General features: G+C 46.3%; 1 protein-coding gene across 2 annotated transcripts; it reads right to left on the reverse strand.

The window, feature by feature from the left end:
- Positions 1-1901: 1901 nt before the first annotated feature.
- Positions 1902-16552, reverse strand: LOC108936751 (alpha-1A adrenergic receptor-like). 2 transcript variants are annotated; one of them, XM_029257134.1, is made up of 3 exons: positions 16369-16552; positions 15040-16203; positions 1902-3300 (listed from the first exon to the last, which is right to left on the reverse strand). In XM_029257134.1, the coding sequence occupies exons 2-3, from the start codon at positions 16010-16012 to the stop codon at positions 2714-2716; spliced, it is 1560 nt and encodes a 519-aa protein (XP_029112967.1). In that variant the 5' UTR covers positions 16013-16203; positions 16369-16552; the 3' UTR covers positions 1902-2713. The 2 variants fall into 2 exon arrangements, with proteins under 2 accessions (XP_029112967.1, XP_018611824.2); XM_018756308.2 differs by having other exon boundaries at positions 15040-16552.
- Between the last annotated feature and the right edge of the window lie 814 nt (positions 16553-17366).

The following is a 17366-nucleotide window of genomic DNA, read 5'->3' on the forward strand; positions in this document are numbered from 1 at the left end:
ATCTGCAGTTAAAACATCTCTTTTATACTTTACATCTAGCATATTTTGCGGTGTAATATAAAATGTACATCCAAGACAAGTTATTATAGCAGCATGATCGTGTAGGTGGCACGGGTGGTGCAGCGCATCTCCTGGGTTGTCGGTTGGTTGCGTGTGAGTTTGTTGTGTGTGAGTGCTCAGCGAGGGACTGAGACGTCCCACTTCGTGTCTTGTTTAGCCTCCTATTGAGTCTAGGATGTCTCAGTCCTGTTTAGACAAGTGTATTGTAATAATAAATGCTATACTATGTATGTTAAATAAATAGCAAAAAGCAGTAAGTTGCTGTTTGTACTGTGTTTAAAACAAGTTAAAATGCAATTCACGTTTATTAGAAAATTATAACCTGTTATTAGAACATGTACAAGTTCATATTTAGATCTCTTGTGGGTAGGACCACCAAGCAGCCAGAGGTGGAGAAGTGGAGTGCTCTTGCTGGGGTTTACTGAGTGATCAGGTCCCACAGGGATTAACTAACATTTCAACATGTCGAAAAATACACTTTGAAGTCTTACACAGGTTTAATGTTGATTTACAGTTCTGTAAAGACTTGTAAATTAGAGTTCTCTGAAAACCTGGCAGAATATCTGAATGCAGCACATGTAAGAAGCTATATGTATATAACTAGAACTTTGTGATCTCATCTGTTAGGCTTTCTGAATAAAACTATACGACTAAATCTGAAACTTTGTCATAATTAAAAAAAAATCTCCATAGATCATGTTTTGTTCCCGAAAAAAAAAAACGGCAATAAAAGGGTGTGTGCTTGAAACCAAATTTGCATCCCGAAGGTTAATGCTGGCACAGACAAACCGCTATAAAAATCAGCCACAGTGTGGAGAACCGATAACAGTGAAATTCCCGTCTTTATTTGTCTCCCCTGAATGGCTGACATTCAGTCGAAAAACCATGGAGTGTTGGTGCTGTAATTAAAAGCACATCAAAGAGCGCAATTTTAAGCAAAAAACATAAAAACAGAAAATACCTTTTATGAATAGTTTTATTACCATTTTGCCTACTGCTAAATTAAATTATATTAATTCATTGTCAGTAAGTCTTTGATCCATAAGCATCAACTGTCTGTTTTGCTCCAGCAGGACTTTTACAAAGCACCCGAAGCGTGAAAAGAAAGCTGTGTTGTGCAAAGGTCTCACCAAGGCCCACATGGTCCAGCGCTCCTCGTCATCACGTGCGCAGCCTTGCCTGCAGTGATGATGAGGCCGAATCCGAGGCTGTAGCCTCTCAGCATGACGGTCGGCCAAGCTGCAGAAGTGTGGTGTTTCAGCTGCATTGGCAGCGCTCCACTCTGACCGTGACCGCGGCTTCATCTGCTTGCAAAGCAGAGTTCTGCGGTTCATCCAAAGCAGGTTTTTTTTTAATGTCTTGGCACAGAGTTAACTGGAAATTGTGTACAAGGTGAATGATTCTTTGAGAAATTAACCAGCAAAAAAATGTAATTAATAATTGCAAAAATAATTCAGCACCAATGTGAAAACCTGGAAGATTGCAGCAAGCTGAAAAGGCAAACCTTTTGTTTCCAGGAAACTTCATTTGCTTGGTATGCACATATGGGGACTGTGCAATTCACATGAGTAACTTAAAACTGTGTAATAAATTAGGACAAAAATTAATAGAATATTATATATAATAAACGTTAACGTGGCAAAATTTTTTACGGCCCAAATATATTACATATTGCCTCTATAAAAGAAAATTTATACCAGTGAAGGCAGGTATTAAAACACTTGCATAAACTATAAATCTAAAAGCAGCAACATTTTATATATTTGTAATATATGACATGTATTTTGATAGTTATTGAAATACATTTTTGTTTTTCAATTTTAGATTTTATTTCAGCTGAATCACACTTTATCACTTAGATATAAAATAAACAAGGTTACGGAATACCTACAACACTGGTCTTGATCAAGTCCAATCTGCGTGACATGGAGGTACATGGGTGTGTGAAGATAACACATGTAACTGATAAGACAGAAACATAACCTTATCATTCATACATCTACGTTGCACCAAGTGACTTAATTTGAACATTATGGAATGCACGGTATGTTTTCACCACAGACAAAGTACATCCCTTCAGTGAAGTGCACAGCTATGGAATTCATTTTAAATATGTTTTCTGGCGAACTCGGGCTGGGGTTTGATCTTGACGTCCGAACAGTAATATGCGTGGCCCCAACAAATCATGTTAGACCCCCTTATAACAAGCAACACATCACTGTAACATGCATCAAGAGACAGTTATGTCACATTATGTTTTTCCTGCTTATCCATAAATTGCAAACCCAAGAGAGACAACGCTCCTTTCATCTGCACTGGAGTCTAACACAATGAATCGACGCATGGTCTGGTCCCTTTAAACCATCACCCATCACTGTTTGGCTAAGATTTCAGGTGTCAGTGTTGAATTGCACTGTCTGCATCCGAGAGGAGTTCACCCTACGATCCGATTCTGCTGCCCATGTCAGTGATGCAGATATCACGGCAACACCTTCAGCCATGATCGACAATACCCATCTGAATATCAACGCGTTGAAGGTACTGTGGTGGTGCGGATGGGTGTGCTCATGTGCGTGTGTTTGTGCATTGGCTGGTGGGGGGAGTAACGCATTCCTCCATCAATCACTGTGCCTGTAATCAGACCCCCACTGTATTACTCAGGGCCTTGGCTTGCTTCAAGAGCAGTCCCCACGCCCTGCCTGTGCTCCACGTCTCTCCTTCCATTCTGCCCATAGTGGAGCAGGGGCCCTGTGGGCTGGGGCTCCTTGGCGGACAGCAAGTGCTTCACACCGTACCTGTCACTAGCGGCCGGATACAGGAACCCTCTGAGCGGTCCTGGCTGGCTGTCTGTGGGGCTCCCGGGGAGGGAGGTTGAGGAGCAGGAGCCCCAAGTATGGAAGGCTCCCAGTTCCACGTGAGGGCTCTTGCTCAGGTAGCTGGGACTAGGGCTGGCAGACGAGAGCGTCCGCAGGCTCCCGTTCAGGCAGGCGGATGCGTTCTCCACCGAGTCCTTGCGCGAGTGGATGGAGGAGTCGAGGTGGGAGCTGCGGTAGTTATAGGACCTCCAACCCGGGCGTTTCTTGCGCTGGCACTGGCACTTGAGGATGCGGATGAAGGCCAGCTTGAACTCCCTGCTGTAGCACGGGTAGATGATGGGGTTCAGGCAGCTGTTGAAGTAGCCCAACCAGAAGATTACTGAGAAGAGTGGCTTTGGAGCACGGAGACTGGAGTTGAATGATCCTAAGAAAACGAGAAAAAGCTTTTAACAAAATTATATGAAAAATTATTGGGTGTCATAATGGGGTTTTATTAAACTACTTTCCTGTTTCCCTACATTGTTTAGAATAATAATATTTTATCCTTTGTTGCACTATTGGTCTTTGCTACTTGCACTTACTTTCCTGCCCAATGGATGGCAGTATATTCTAAGAAACAACTCTGACTAAATTTGTAAAATGATTAAAGAATAAACTGCTACTTTCGTAAAATAAAGACAACTGATGTCTAGTGTGACGTGAAATGTTAACCTTGTAAATACCGAACCGAAAAGGGCGTTTATTCTCACACTTTTGTGCATGCCACACAATTCAATTCCCTTCCTCTCGCTCCTTTCTTGCTGACATTAAAAATTCTATTTTGAACTTCCTATCTATCCCAAATCAGTGCATACCCACTCGCAGACGGTCAGATGAATGCAGGCAGACAGACACACATGTAGGCATACACACAGATTCACTCTTTGTGGGATGCAGCACACTTTGGAGCTCAAGAAAGGTCCGAGGAGTGTTTTTTCTCCATTCATCGTCCTGCGGTCTCCCAGGTCTCCCAGGTCTCGTGAGGACTGAAGTAAACAGCGCTCTCTGCAGACCCCACAACAGGAAGACCACCTCTGCCCACTTCTTTGTGTCTGCACATCCCTTTTTTGGCGTGTTTCTGGCCGGTTCTGCTGGGCCAGCCAGAGCCACAGCGTGCGTTCGAGGAAGAAAAGGAGGAATTGCATTCCATTTCTGTTACTCTGCTCTTAGTGGATGTGGGAAAAAACGCAAAGCTGGGGCAATTCCTACGTAAATGGTGGCTGTCGCTGTTGTCCAGTTGGAGATATCCTTAGCTGCTATCCAGGGAATGTGCAGCCGTGAACAAACGGCGAAAGCACTAGCACTTCTTACATGAGCATCGCTAATGGAATGGGTGCAGTGATTTCTTCATCATTCTGACAATTTCCAGTAACATCTACAGGACACTGCAGTCACCTGAGAGACCTAGCTGCCCAGCCCTATTGCCCAGCTCACGGCCGTATCTGGGTGATATCCTGCCTCTTACTGTGACTGGAAGACGGCGGTAGTGGAATAAATTGGCATCATTCCACAGAGGAGGGAGGATGGGAACTTGGCCAAATTGGAGAGGACTGAAGTTGGGGTGAAAAGTGTGAGTCAGTGACAAAGTTGTGTTTTATTCCATTCTTCTTTCTTCACTCGATGCAGTGTTTTCTTTTCAATGAAAGATTATTAACAATGGCACACTAAAACCCCCTTAATAATACTGAACTGCTGACAGATCTTTAACCTAATCTTTTCATTGCCAAGAACCGATGGCAGATGGAAACTTACTGGTTAATGAGACAAAAATAAAGAGTTGATAAGTGGCTCTAGATTACCGTCAGAGGCTTGCAGGAAATGTGGGAAGGCCTCCCTGCATGTGATGCTGACCCCTTGCATTTGTGCAGAGAAATCTAGCAGCACTGCGGAACTCAGATGGAGTGGATGGAGACCCTGGAGGAAGTGCTGAGCCCCTGTGCTGGATCTGGACTTCTCATCTGAGCAGCTGAAATGCATCCCTGTCAAAACCCCGATGGCACATGGTACCTGACGGAGGCTACCGGTGTCATTAGAGGAACCGTCCCCTACTTTGGCGGTGTCACCCTCATTCACGCTAAGCCTGCTTTCCTGAGGGAGAAAATAGTATGTGAAAATAGCAGCAACTGAGAGAGAGGGAATGCGTTTCCCTGGGGCCCCAACGCATGGGGAACATTTTGCCCTTATCACCTTATCACGGGCCCCATCCAGTTGTCATATTTCATTCCTCGTTCTTTAGGAGCATGGCGCCAAAGTGGCACCCATGCCACGTCACACTAGGGAGGGGACTTTCAAGGGTTTTTGTGGAGCTCTTGCGGAATTGTACATGACAGGAAAGAGACAGACAGCGAAGAACATTCACATGCACCCTGGAGCATCCAGTGATGCCAGTCCGTATTTCTTTACTACCCAGCTTTCAATATTGGTGGTGGGGCTTATTGGGAGGAGGGGAGGGGGGGGGCGTGTGCGCGAAGTGGCAAACTTTGGTTCTCAAATATATTACATGAACACTCAGCTTTTAGTGTGCAATCAACAGAAAAACTGCACTTTCTTGAACCGTTCGGCAGAGCCCCCAGCACCTCTACCCCATATTCATGCAACGAGTGTTTAACACAGTTACCGGGCCCTTATTTTCACCCGGCCGACTCACATTAACACTGGCCAGTACAAGTGAAACAAAAGTGAAACAAGACTGGGCAGCAATGGATGGACCGCGGTAAACCTATACATTTACACTCGCTCCCTGCAAGAGGACGGTGAGCCAAAAATAATCACAAAGTACAGTATTATCTTCAAAAGGCTCTTGACAATTTTTGTATGTCTGCCAACTACAATAACCATAATGAAACGCACAACAGATATCTAACACCATAAGGGACCTGATGTACAGCCTCTTGAGTGCATTTGCACAGAGTCCATAAAATTGCATATAATTAAAAGTTTTTGTCCTGAAGAGCTCACAGGCAGAAACACATTTGCTAGTAGTGGGCTGTAAGACTTAACACACAAACAGCTTGCACTGATCTAACTAGAAGTGAAAAATGTGACTGCTTGGGGATATGTATTATTGTAAGTATTTCTCAGGCATTTGGGATCTGTATCTTGATTCTCGCTATCATTGCCATCTGTGTTGCCATTACTGCTGTCATTTCATTTGGCTGAAACAGCCAAAGAATTTAATGTTTTTTTTCCCCTGCATACATTATATAATATTGCTGATAAAGGACAGGAGATGCCAAGCTAAAGTAAGCTGATTGCAAAATCCCCCCCCCCCCCCCCAACACATTGCCCTCGTTTTCATCCATCAATGACAAAATGAGTTTTATTCTCAAAACAGCCTTTAGCGGTCCCTTGCTGAGCTCCCTCGTTGTACTTTTCGCTGTAGCCGTGGCTGCCCTGAAGTGGTTCTGGTTGGGATTCAACATGGGTCCCACTTCCTGTTGCCCTACTGTTTTGTGGAGGAGTGCAGAATCACAGTGGAAGGGGGGGTCCGCTTTGGCTCGGTCCGAAAGGCAGCACGAAGGGTAACTGAACACTGACTCCACTTCTAGCAAAGCCCCACCGAAAGGTGAGCTTATGATGATAGCAGTATTTGTTAATCCACCTGCCATTTACAGGAAAAAAAAGTTTTGATACCAACACTTATCCTCTCCGGAATACAAAGTGCTCGTGCCGTGCTTCTCCTACGCAGCGGGACCGCCTGTTCCCCCAGGGACACCACCGCCAATCTCACACACATCACACGCTCAAACAGACGTGCACTGATTAATCGCAAAAGTGTGCCGTCAGCCGCTGTCACGTGAGCGCAGTCCTCCGCATCGGTGTATCTTCATCGATAGCGGACTCACACGGAGACACCTGTCATCACACACGACACACAGTCGCACAGTTAAATGCACAAATCCATCAAACGTATCTTGACAAGCAACAGAAGAATTGCTGCACTAAGCTGAGTGAGGGCTGCTGTGATCAGCTCTGCTGCACCCATCAATGTTCTGTGAACATCCCGGCAGTTGTGTCTAGTTTTATGCTGATTTCGTCTTAAGTGCAGCATAATATTTCATCTTAAGCTGTCGCTGTATGACTCTTACCCTGCATCGTTGACTGTACCCTGATTACCCTGAACCCTATCAGCACTTATCGATCCACCCATTATCATTACGTGCTCATCCAATGTAGGGGCAGGGTGGACTGAAGGCTATGCTAAAAGCATGGGGCATGAGGCAGGCTACACCCTGGATGGGATACAATGGCAATCACAAACACTCATTCAATGTCTCACATACACAATAAGGGCAATGAAGTCATCGGTTCACCTAAAACACACGTCTTTGAGTGAGGGAGAAAATCCATGAGGAGAGCATGCAAACTACACTCAGGCTGAGCCAGATTCAAAGTGATGTTGGAATGCGCAACCCAGGAACTATGAGGTACCAAGAGCACCTGGTTTGTCACCAAGCTGCCCTATAAGCACTTATGTATTGTTCAAATCTAACATTGCTTGTCATCTCAGAAAAAAGGAGCCAAAAAACATCACTCTCTCTCACGCACACACACACTCATCATCTGAAACCGCTTGTCCTGAGCAGGGTTGCAGCAAGCCAGAAGATAACCCAGCAGCAACAGGGCGCAAGGCTGGAGGGGGAGGGGTCACAACCCAGATGGGACACCAGTCCATCGCAAGGCACCCCAAGCAAGACTCAAACCCCAGACCCACCGGAGAGCAGGATGCGGCCAAACCCGCTGCACCAACGCGTCTCCTCAGAGCCAAAAAAAGAACAATAATATTAGTAAGTGACCTGTCTTGCGAAGGACTGGTGTCCCTTCCAGGGTGTACCTTATTTAGCCTAGTGCCCTGTGCTTCTGGGATATGTCCTGGACTGCCGTAACCCTAAAGTAGACAAGAGAGTAAGGAAAGTGAGTGAGTGGCCTGTTGCACAGTTTAGCCTTGAGCACGGCTTTTAAAAAATGACAACGGCAAATAGCACAGCTGTGAGGACTTTTTAGATGTTCTAAAATTGAAGGCATAGCGAACGGAGAGAGGATAAAAATACAGTGCCCCCAGCCTCTGTGCAGTTGTACATCATGTCTCATGTCAGCTGTGCATACTAAATATATTAAAGAAATTGTTTACAGTGATGCAGTGATAGACGGTCACTCGTCTGGTGCTGTGCTCCAAACCACGACCGTCAGCGGCTCCACTTCCATTGTGGTGCACTTAGTGTGCTCATTACTCTTCGCCTCCAAACACCATTTTTTAATTTCCACAGAGCGAAGGCCCACAGCTCCTCACCCCCTGGCAGATTATGGACGCGCCTCTGTTCCTGTGACTTATTAAAAAAAAAAAAGCCTGCAGGGTCCATATCACATTCAGCAGCCTGGCTGTCTCTAAATGGGAAACGTTCATGGAACATTAGCTGCGATTCCACCTATTAAACGCTTGTGAAATCTGAGTAGAAAAAATAATGCAATTACCCATGGTCTGCTAATGATTTTTTTTTTTTAACATGCAGTGATGAGAGATATCAAAGAAAACAGTCTGAAAGCCATCAAGATTAATCTCCTTAGGTTCCCTCCGGCTGACAGGGACTGTAGGCAGAAACACATCCAGCAAGAAGCTGCAGGGATGGAAGCACCAGCAGTGTGGGAACATGGAGGCTGACAGCTCAAAGCCATCGAACCTGCGGATTGGTAATATTCACCAGCGGGACACGTATTCTGTGAAGGGAAGAAGCTGAACTTCCTCCGTATTGAGAGTCATATAGAGGAGCCTGGCAACACTGACCCGTCGCTCACTGGAGTCACATCCTAAAGGGTGCCAGTGAGGCTCCTCTCTGCACTATCACATATCATGATGGTCTACACACCTACCACACAGTGTTGAATGACCTCTCTTCAGCCTGACTGGGGAGCTGAGGTGTGGCTCCACAGGGCAGGGGCTAAAGGAAAGTGTTGCCTTCAGCTCATCCAGGACGTCTCTGTCACGTCTACTCCCACAACTCAACCGACAACACCTGACTTTGTTCCAGCACCTGATTAACCGCTCACCCTTTAAAACACCCACCTCAGCTCCCATGCCTTTGCAGAATCTCGTCAGAGACAACCGCCCTTCTTGTGACTCCTTGCTCATACGCATCTCCAGTTCTCGTTCTCCGGTTTTGACCCCTAGCTTTGTTTCTCGATCACGTCCACGGATCTTCGTTTCAACTCCGATCGCCGTTGGACCGACTCTTCGCTTCGTCTCCTGACCTCGCCCATGGATACCCGTTCTACCACACAGTTCCTGTGTTTGTCCTGCACTGCCCGCCAAGCTGATCCTCTTGTTTACATCCGAATATCCCTTCTCGCATCTCCCCCCCGCTCAGCCACTGCAGAACAACAGCTGATCTTGCAGAGGTAGCGGAAAGGGCGCTACTGTTCCGCCACCAAGTTTGCTCTGGCTTTCATGTTGACTCTGGGATTTAAGAGGAAAGGATGTCCTTGCAAGTTAAACCACCAAAATGGATAAATAAACCCTTAAAACAAATATTTTTATCCATTGCCCTCCTTCTGTTAAAAAAAAAGTTTGTGACGAGCCAAAGTTTGTCTGATCCTGGGAGTGACTATGCATGGGGTGGTAGTGCATAGCCTTCCAGTTGAATTTATTCAAAATTCCATAATTGCCAATCAACTAAACAATCAAGCAAAACATGATAACCGAAAGGACCAAAACACGATGACAATAAATACCGAAAGGAAATGAAATTCAGCTTTAAAACAAGAACAAAACTACCAAAAAATTTAAGCAATGAAAAGTAAAATATAACAATCAGTCCAAACTCTAATCTAAATTCCTCATGCAAAACAGTAATGCACATTTCAAGTCTGTGCTTTGTACAGCACAACTTCTGTGCTCAGTTGGCCGCACCTGGTGCTCGCTTCCTCTGTGGTGTGGCTGTCGCTCTGGGCAATTGGCTGCCACTAAACGTAAGGGCAAAACAGACTGAAAATTGACTAAATTGCTGACATCTACAATAGCAGAGCTAAAGGAAGTGAAGAAAAGGCAACAGAGAGCAACACCCAGATGCAAACCGCACCGTGATAAATAGAAGAAAAAGGTTAAAAAAATGACTAAATAGTCACCCAGCCTGCACTGACTGTTCTGTCTATAAAACCATAAAGCAAAATGAGAAAATACCATGATATATGGCCCAAAGTCAGTTCCTAGGGGGAGACGTAACCTTGTTGGCTGGAATGGGAGATGAAGTGAGACCACCAGTTTATATGGGGAACGTCTCTGAGGTTCGGAGGAGGCTCTCTGAAAGCTGCCACGTGTAGAGCGGTTCGAGCTGAAAAGAGAAACCTGCCTCTGCTCTCAGCTGTTGTTACTCAGACCAGGACTGAGTGAAATGCCAGACATTAAAAAAAAAGACCTGGATCAGCACAGAGGCGTGAGATTAACTCCAAACTGCTACTGCTGCACTTTGCAGGCCGACATACTCCACGATGGAATCTGGATTAATACTGGGCTCCACCCACTAACATTTACATTGCTGAGAGTCTTCTTCATGGAAGGACTGTTTGCATTATGATGGGCGATGATAGCTAATATGGATTTAATTTTTTTGGTCCCTCAGATGCTAAGACCTACTTGCTAAAGATGATAACCTGACATTGAGCAGCCATAAACAGCAATATATTCAAACATATTAACACCTTCAGATGATCTTAGATGTCCTACTACATTGATAACAATTTTATTTGGTATATATATAAACCAGAGGACAGCGGATAACATGGTAGTTAAAGCTGTTGCCTTGCAATCCAAAAAAGAAGTTGACCCATGCAAAGACCGAGGTTTCAGTTCCTTCTCCTGCTATACTGTCCTTCAACAAGTTTCAACAACAGTTTCAGTGTCTGGAGGGTGTGCCGGACACGGCTCTGTCTTCACATGCTGACCATATGCAAAAAAACCTGAATGTGAGTTGCCTGAAATGGCAATCTGGATGCCTGCTGTCTAAGGGGGGCTGTCAGCACACGACTGAGAGTCTCTCTCCCTGCCCGGACCCAACCCCTTGGAGCAGCCCTGAGCGTTTCCTCACCGGTCTGCGCTGCCAAAAATCACCCTGCACATCTCCAAAGGATATCCTTTCAGCACCCACGGCGTTCAAAAAGGCAATTACTTGTGGTTTCTGGAATATGGTATTCACAGAGGAGACCATGATCTTTGACAATCAAAAAGAACATGTTGTAAATTCTCAGTTATGCCTGATCAGTCAGAACTTGTCACACTTTTCCTTTAATGGAAATGTCAAGCAAAGGTGGAGGCAAAATCAGATGAGTTCCACCAGCAAAGAGTTTCTGAACCTGTTCTGAGCTGGAAACACAGCTATGTGTCACTTGTCCGGGTTTCACACCCGCTCTACCAAATTACCTGGACCGCGTTCGGGCACGGCACTGCCGAGTTCACTGGTCCAGCAGCCTCTTTCCAGGTGTCAAACAGACACACAGCTACACAACCTTCATTCATCGGAAGAACATGTTTTTTTTCTGTTTTATTAACAGCCTGCTTCCTTCCAGACTAACCCAGTCCAGGCAGTGAACCTCTGCTTGGCAAGCGCATAATGGTAACCTGTGTCAAAGAGAGATGGCACTGGGCCATACCCTGTCACCAGCACATTCCCACCAGGCCGAAGTGATAGTGGACCTCAGAGTCTGGGGCCCTGTGCCGTCGGCTCCCGTTACGCGTCGCGACGAAATAGAAAGCGATATCTGTTTTCTTTCCCACCCTGGTCCTCCCTGACTGTGGCGCGCAAGCAGGCGAGACGTTGTGGCGAGCGGCACAACATTTAATTTCCGCCAGACAGTCTCGTTCAGGACCCGCAAAGGGCGGCCGTGTCACGTCAATCACGTCTGCACCTGGGCATAAAGTGAGACGGGACGCAGACATGTGTGGAGATCACAGGATTTCATAGGAAGCAGTCATTCCACTTTCCCATCACAGTCACTGTAAGTCATTCTGACTGTAATTTCACTGCTGTGCTGATGCTTCTATCCACAGCAACTTATGACTTTGCATATTTACACAGCTGTTTATTTCACAGGAACATCTCATGTCAAGTAGCCGGACAGGTGGTAGTGTAGTAATTAGAGCTGGTGCCTTTGGACCCGAAAGGTCACAGGTTCGATCCCCACCTCTGGCTGTAACTACTCGTGAGCAAGGTACTTACCCTAAGTTGCTCCAGTAAAATTACACCGATGTATAAATAGGTAAATATCTCAATGCTGGAAGTCGCTTTGGAGAAAACACACGCAGTCTGAAACCGCTCATCCCAAGCAGGGTCGCGGCAAGCTGAAGCCTAACACAGGGCGCAAGGCTGGAGGGGGAAGGGATACACCCAGAATGGGAAGCCAGTCAGTCCATCACAAGGCACTCCAAGCAGGACTCGAACCCGAAACCCACCAGGAAGCATGACCCGGCCAAACCTGCCGCACCACCGTGCACCCCTGCTTTGGAGAAAAGTGTCAGGTACATGAATAAACGTAAGTGCCTTCCTCAGTAATTGTTACCTCAACATGTACAAGTCAATGTTCTTACCACTGCATACATGGTGTCCACTGACAGTGCTCACATCCCAATGTAGCTATGATTGATAGGGTAAGTGCCCAGGTTTACCATTGCCTTCTTCTGTGCACTCCACAGAAACTAAGCTGGATTCGAAACCCGTGTCCAAACACACCTCTTGGGCACTGTGAAGCACCAGTGCTACCTGCTGTGATACCGTAGTGCTTGTGGATATGAAGACACCCACTGAGACTGCATGAATCTCTATGAAGTTATGAATAAATCTGCTAGAAGTACTCAGTCCAGGCAAACCCCTTTATGAGAAATTGTAATCACAGCAAATCCCAACACGCTGCGTAATCTCACCAAAGGTAAACATTTCTGCTCTGTGAAGCACAAATTCAAAGTGGAGCATACACTGAATGCTGAGATGCTCTTCTTCTGGGAGTTTGCTCTTATAATGCAGTGCTACTGTAAACACCCTGGACCCCACCGAGAGTCTCTCTCTTCCCAAGAGCAGAGCAGGAATGTGGCTGTCAAATGGATTCTTTCACTGCTGGAGTTATCCCCTGTGCTTCCGCAGGGCATTCAAGTAGACCTATAAGCTACTGCAAAGGAGTTACTGCTACAAGCACGTTGCTGCTATGCGAAAGTGTTCATGCCGGGCTGAGATTTTGCACCTGCGGTTGCCCGGCTTTCATTCCCAATGTGTTTTATATTAAGATGACAAGAAAACCCATGGGATGTTTTTTTTTTGTTTTCATTTTCCTCAGCAGCTGTATAAACGCTGATAAAATGCAGGGTCACTTATTATTCGTGCAATATTTTAGGTAAAAAAAACAAAACAGTTAAGTTACACACGGAAAAATACCGAGTACTGTATGGAAAATATCTATTGGTGATACCAACCTTCAACAAGGTAGGGTATATATGGGTGTGTGAAGATCCATTTACTGAGTTTGTAAAATAACAAATAAAAATCAGACATTATAAATTTCTAAATTTTTAGAAAATTAGAATAACACCCACAGAACTCTTGGCTGCACTATAGTTTGACTGCTATTTAGTATTAGCTCTGACAATGGAAATCCCTTTTTGCTACTCTCTCGCTGTGGTAATTCTGTGCATGAAGTGTAAATACGACCCACGGGCCACTTTTCCAAGGCATGGTTTAGCGTTCGCTCTTGACAGGTTTACATCAGCTTTCCTAGGCTGCCGGAGCACTGCGCCCACAACTGGGCCACCACAGCGCTGCCAGACCGCGTCACTGCTGACCCAACACACTGCTGCTGGACCACCAAAATGCGGATGGATCACCACAGGGCTGCTCATCTTGTACTTTTAGAAAGTATCTGCTGTTCTCCAAAAAAGACTGATTGCTTCAGGCTGCTCTTCATTCAAAATGATGGGAGGAAGGTTAATCATGACTAGTAAACAAATTAATTAAGTTCTCTCACCCATAAAACAGTACTCCAGCTACAGAGGGTGGGGCGTCTACGATGAGTAATTAAAAAATCAGGAGTAGGTTATTTTATTCTTGATACAGAAACGTGTGCTTATTCTAGGTAGTAACACAGAAAGACTACTTTAAACAGTGAGCTCTTATTCGGTGAATAAACAATTTCTGGTGGCAGAATTTCTTCACCAAAAATTGAAAATAATTACAATGGATCAAATTTAGTTTAAAAGCTGATACTGCTTATGGTCTGTACAATATTACAGATTTTTATAACAATGTAAGACAACTTTAAAAACGTAAAATATCTAAAATGTGCGCATGTTTTATATTTATAAGGTATATTCGAGAATATAACACGTAACTGGGCAACTCTGCTATGTGTGCGTATAAATCCAATACAATTTTAGTGAAAATGATACCATTTTAAGGGGGAAATCATGTAACAACACCAAGAACAAGAAGAAGAAGAACAATAATAATAAAAATAATAATAATAATAATAATAATAATAATAATCTACTAAAAATTATTTGAACGCATCTGGGACTGTCCTTTGGATAATAATCATGTGTCGATGACAATATTTACTACTTTGCCGTTACCGCAGTGGGCCGGCAGTTATAGTCATCTTACATTTTTTATTCACCAAGCTAATAAGAAGACAGAAATTCTAATAATTAAACTACAGTCGGAACTTTTTTCTTTTTTACTGTTTTGCTTTGGCAGCAATTTTGAACGGCCATAATAATGGCGTAAATGTCTCTTTTCTCTTATTTCAATATGAATCGGTTTACGAGCTTCTTCTTTCACAAATCAAAAGGAGGGTGAAACTGTGAGAGATACATTTTGGATAAGAATCGTATAATTAGAAATGTAACCAAAATAAGCTCATAATAATATCCTCCAGGAGATGTTTAAAGAAAATGAGCTGTCTTTTGTTCGGCAACTTGACCAGTAAGAGACTAAGCGGACTAATCGGGGCAGTAAATCATGGGAAGCGGGATTTTGCCGCGACCAAAGAAGAAGGGCGCCCTGGGGGGCGGGTGGGCGCGCGCGCGCTCAGGTGTGCCTCCGTGTGTCCCTGCTTCTCCAGGCGAACGTAGAGATGGGACACGCTCACTCACCGACGGGCAAGGCTATGAAGAAGGGCAGCCAGCACAGGGTGAACATGCCCACCACCACCCCCAGGGTCTTGGCGGCTTTCTTCTCGCGGGAGAACTTGAGCAGCTTCACGGTGAGCGAGCTCCTGGCCTGGTGGTGCGCGCGCGCCCTTCCCGCGCCGCCGCCGCCGCCGCCCGCGTCCTCGTGCATCTGCGAGCCCTTGTGTATCCTGAGCGTGAGCTCGCTCGAGCTCGACCTCTCCCTCATGACCCCGGCCTCCAGGTTCTTGGTGGTCCTCTTGGCCACCACGTACACGCGGAAGTACATGGCGAGGATGACGACCAGGGGGATGTAGAAGGAGCCCAGCGAGGAGAAGAGCGCGTAGAAGGGCTCCTCGGTGATGCGGCAGTCCGTGTCGTCCGGGGAGGGCGGCTGCTTCCAGCCCAGCAGGGGTCCGATGGAGATGACCACGGAGAGCGCCCACACGCCCAGCATGGCCAGCAGCGCCCTCCTCTCCGTCACGATGCCCGGGTAGCGCAGCGGGTAGCTCACGCCGATGTAGCGGTCGATGGAGATCACGCAGAGGCTCATGATGGACGCGGTGCAGCAGAGCACGTCCACGGCCGCCCAGATGTCGCACAGCACCCTGCCGAACACCCAGTAGTCGAGCACCTCGAGGGTGGCGGACACGGGCAGCACCGTGGTGCTCAGCAGCAGGTCCGCGATGGCCAGGTTGATGATGAAGTAGTTGGTGGGGATGCGCAGGTGCCTGTTGCACACCACGGACAGGATGACGAGAATGTTGCCCGCGATGGCGAACACGATGAAGGCGCCCAGGACCATGCCGAGGGGGACGGCGCGCGCCAGGTCCACGGGACCGTGGTCCGAGCGGTTCCCCGCCGCGGTGCCGTTGGCGTTGCTGGAGGCGCCGACACCGTCCAGCTCCGCGGAACCGTTCCTCCAGAAGTTCGCAGCATCATCAGTGTCCAGGCTCATCTTGACAACGGAGTTGCTCCATAGCAGAGTGGCGATTCTGCGTGCGCGCGAAAGGCATCACAACATGATTGCGGTGGAAGTTAGATGCGCAGCGCAGGACGCGCGACTTCGGTCACCTAAGGGACAGTGCCCCGAGTGCGCGGACGAGCTGCTCTCCTCGAAACGAAAGACAGCCTCCGGGGTCCTCTGAACTGCGAGAGCAACAAAGTATAAATGTTCGCCGCACATCGGTGGCACTCTTGCGTGTGCAGTTTGGTTCAGTTAATTTACACTTTTTTCCAAGTTCGGCTCCGTTCTCAAAAGTGTGCGAAGCCGGGCCCGCAACAACAGTTTCCCCGTAAGCCCCACGCACTCACTGCTCCGCCTAGGCTCGTCCCGCACCGATCTGTGAACGGACGCTGACAGGAGGATGATCGAGAAAGGCAAACGTGACGTCACCGTCCACGCTCAGCGTCTCCCCGCGAGCCGCCGCGTTCCGCGGGGGAAAGAGGTGCGTCCCAGAAGCGTGAGCGTGAGCGGAGCCGCGCGCACACCGGCGCCACGCGCGGACCCGCGAGCTCGCTGAAGTGAGCGCTTGACTCTAAGTGCTTTTCTCACTTTAGTGTTAGTCCTTCGTGCTTTTCCGTCGCGTTGCCACGGGGACACAATGAATGATAATTTAGCAAATGTCAGCACGTTCTGCTTAATTTGTCATGATCATGTTAACATTTACTGACAGACATTGATTGATTAACATTCGTTGAAATGTGACATATAATTGAATTCCTTCTCATAAAGTATCAGATTATAAAAATATAATTAATAGTTAATAATCCACGTTTCGGACACACAATCATCATTCAAAAAGGGCTATTCGATTTGCTGTTTCGAATCAAAAACTAATTAAATTATTTTATTTTTCATGCTAGTTTTCTGTTGACGTCGTTGCATTAGTCTGCATCGCATTAAAAAATGGTTTTTATTACTTTCAGTTCCGAGAGTTATAAATATTTACACCGACCTGTTCTAACACCATATTTTGGAGTACATTTGATTTTATTGTGGGACATAATGTCCTGAGTGGGGGTGCCGTAAGTGGACTCTCCTTAATAATGGTGGGGGGTGGGGCGGTCATTCCCAGGGCAGCTGCCGCAAGGAGATACTCGACACCTCATCCCACGGGGTACTATGTATGTTTACACACAAATCAGAGGGAACACTTCAGGTTCGGACCTTTTTCCTAAACTGGGCCATCAGAGATGTGCGCACAGTTTTTATGTATACTGTATATGTATAAAACTGTCACGCAACATATAATTTTCGTTAATCTCAAACAAACAACAACAACAAAAAAAAACGCGCAAACAAACATTTA

This window comes from Scleropages formosus, chromosome 13, assembly GCF_900964775.1.
Source record: "Scleropages formosus chromosome 13, fSclFor1.1, whole genome shotgun sequence".
Taxonomy (NCBI): domain Eukaryota; kingdom Metazoa; phylum Chordata; class Actinopteri; order Osteoglossiformes; family Osteoglossidae; genus Scleropages; species Scleropages formosus.

What these genes read in the sequence shown, in the direction of transcription:
- LOC108936751 (XM_029257134.1), bottom strand. Translation starts at nt 16,012, where the DNA reads ATGAGCCTGGACACTGATGATGCTGCGAACTTCTGGAGGAACGGTTCC. An exon ending in CTTCATAGCCTTGCCCGTCG is followed by an intron (nt 3,301 to 15,039) that starts GTGAGTGAGCGT and finishes TCGTTTTCTTAG; the next exon opens with GATCATTCAACTCCAGTCTC.